General features: G+C 36.1%; 1 protein-coding gene across 1 annotated transcript in view; it reads left to right on the top strand.

Moving 5' to 3' along the window:
• Window positions 1-60: 60 nt before the first annotated feature.
• The window catches only part of LOC111374659 (chromatin structure-remodeling complex protein SYD-like), a gene marked incomplete at its 5' end in the record, with an annotated part of 19,481 nt that continues 17,320 nt past the window's right edge, over window positions 61-2,221 (top strand). The window contains 6 exons of the mRNA XM_022997371.1: window positions 61-260; window positions 368-548; window positions 635-841; window positions 909-1,127; window positions 1,302-1,427; window positions 1,533-1,622. Coding sequence (XP_022853139.1) covers window positions 61-260; window positions 368-548; window positions 635-841; window positions 909-1,127; window positions 1,302-1,427; window positions 1,533-1,622 — 1,023 coding nt within the window. The remainder of the gene's footprint in view (window positions 261-367; window positions 549-634; window positions 842-908; window positions 1,128-1,301; window positions 1,428-1,532; window positions 1,623-2,221) is intronic.

The raw sequence follows: 2,221 nt of genomic DNA, 5'->3' as shown, positions 1-2,221 counted from the left end.
TTTGTCTTTCACATATTCTCTGGCATCATATCGTTTATTTGGTTCTTATATTTTCAATCATTATCTTTCTGCAGAGATATAGTAAATGATTTTTTCAAGCCGATAGCCAGTCAGATTGACCGCCTGAAATCAATTAAGAAGCACAGAATTGGAAGGAGGCCAAAACAAATTGAGAGATATGAGCAGAAAATGAAGGAGGATCGACAAAAGAGAATCCGTGAGAGGCAGACGGAATTCTTTGGTGAGATGGAATTTCACAGGTAGAGTGTACTTTACAGGATAATGCCTCTGCCAAAAACCTGGCTTCTGCTCTTTACAGGAGGACGCTAATTAGTTTTTGTGATGGCTTTGACAATGTCAACTGCAGAGAGAGACTGGAAGATGTATTTAAAATGAGGAGAGAGCGCTGGAAGGGATTCAATAAATATTCAAGGGAGTTCCATAAGAGGAAAGAAAGGTTTCATCGTGAGAAGATTGACAGGATACAGCGCGAAAAGATTAATTTATTAAAAATTAATGATGTTGAAGGGTATCTCCGCATGGTTAAGGTGCTGTATAACTTAGTAGAGTTTTAATTGTCTTAAGAATGGATTTGTCTGATTTCTCTTTGACATTGCTTTCGATATGCTTATAGGATGCAAAATCAGACCGTGTTAAGCAACTGCTGAAAGAGACTGAGAAGTATCTGCAAAAGCTTGGGTCAAAACTAAAGGAGGCTAAGGTGTTGGAAAGACAGTTTGAAACTGATATGGACGAGAGTAGTGGTGTTGAGGAGAATGAAATCATTTTTGAGAATGAAGATGAAAAGGATCAGGCCAAGGTGATCACTTTTCAGAATCTGGTTCCCATTCTTCATTTTCTTTTGGTTTAGCCGCTCGAGTAAATCTTATTCCATATTTCTTATTTAGTTNAGGGAACAAATTGCTCCTCAGAAATTCAATGTTCTCCTGACAACATATGAATATTTAATGAACAAGCACGATCGACCAAAATTAAGCAAAGTACATTGGCATTATCTCATTATCGATGAGGGGCATCGCATTAAGAATGCTTCCTGCAAGTTAAATGCTGAGTTGAAGCATTATCGTAGTAATCACAGATTGCTGTTGACTGGAACTCCTTTGCAGGTCTCATTTTCTAATCACTTATTCAAAACATTTATTTAGTATCTGTTGCATAAACATGTAACTTTATTCTTAGCACATAACTTTGCGTAATTCACGAGTCTACTATCAATATTCACCTTTTTGTGTCAGTAAATGCTGAAATATATTTACTCTCCCCGTGCTATCTTCATGTAGAACAATCTTGAGGAACTCTGGGCACTTCTTAACTTCTTGTTGCCCAATATTTTTAACTCGTCAGAAGATTTTTCCCAATGGTTTAATAAGCCTTTTGAAAGTAATGGTGACAATTCATTGGATGAAGTAAGTTTCTTACCCCTCCTACTTTTACGATGATAGATGGGCCATTTGCCATTTTTTCCTTTTCTAAATTTTTAACTCCTTGTGCTTAATGCGCATCTTGACTAGGCTTTACTGTCTGAAGAGGAGAATCTTTTGATCATAAATCGTCTTCACCAAGTGCTGCGGCCCTTTGTGCTTCGAAGACTAAAACACAAGGTTTTATTTGCCTAACAATGCCTTGTTCTTTTATCGGCTGTTAGTTTGTGTATTCGAAGTATTTAATTTTCTGGCTACTGGAAATTTCTGACTATTATTTTTATCTTTTATGCACAAAGGGCATGTGACTTGAATAAAATTGCAAGACATACTTAAAAAGAACACGCTGCTTTGTTTTTCTTCACATCCTTCCCTTGGTTGCAGATTATTGTAATTATTCTCTTGTTGTAGGCTTTTTGCTATGTACCATTGTCCTGTATAACAGATGATATCTGGTATTTTTTTTGTCTGAATATTTGCTATCAACTCTTTGGAGTCAATGATATGTCCAATGCCAATCATGAAATCTGGAAAAAGAAAATAAAGATAGAAAAAAGATTAGTTGATCATAACCTGAAAACGGGGAGTTGAAGCAGTACTTTTTGATGATAAAAAATTCTGATAGGAGGATGGGCTACCTTTTTTACAACTACAGGAATTCACTTTAGACCAAACCATAGAAAAATGACATCTATGACTAGGAGAAAATTGGTCTGAATAACGGAAAGACTTGTTTGATATATCATCAGAAAAACTGAAGGAAAAGGCCCCCTTATCTG

This window comes from Olea europaea, unplaced genomic scaffold (assembly GCF_002742605.1).
Source record: "Olea europaea var. sylvestris unplaced genomic scaffold, O_europaea_v1 scaffold1273, whole genome shotgun sequence".
Lineage (NCBI taxonomy): Eukaryota > Viridiplantae > Streptophyta > Magnoliopsida > Lamiales > Oleaceae > Olea > Olea europaea.
This window is presented reverse-complemented; position numbering and strand designations above follow the sequence as displayed.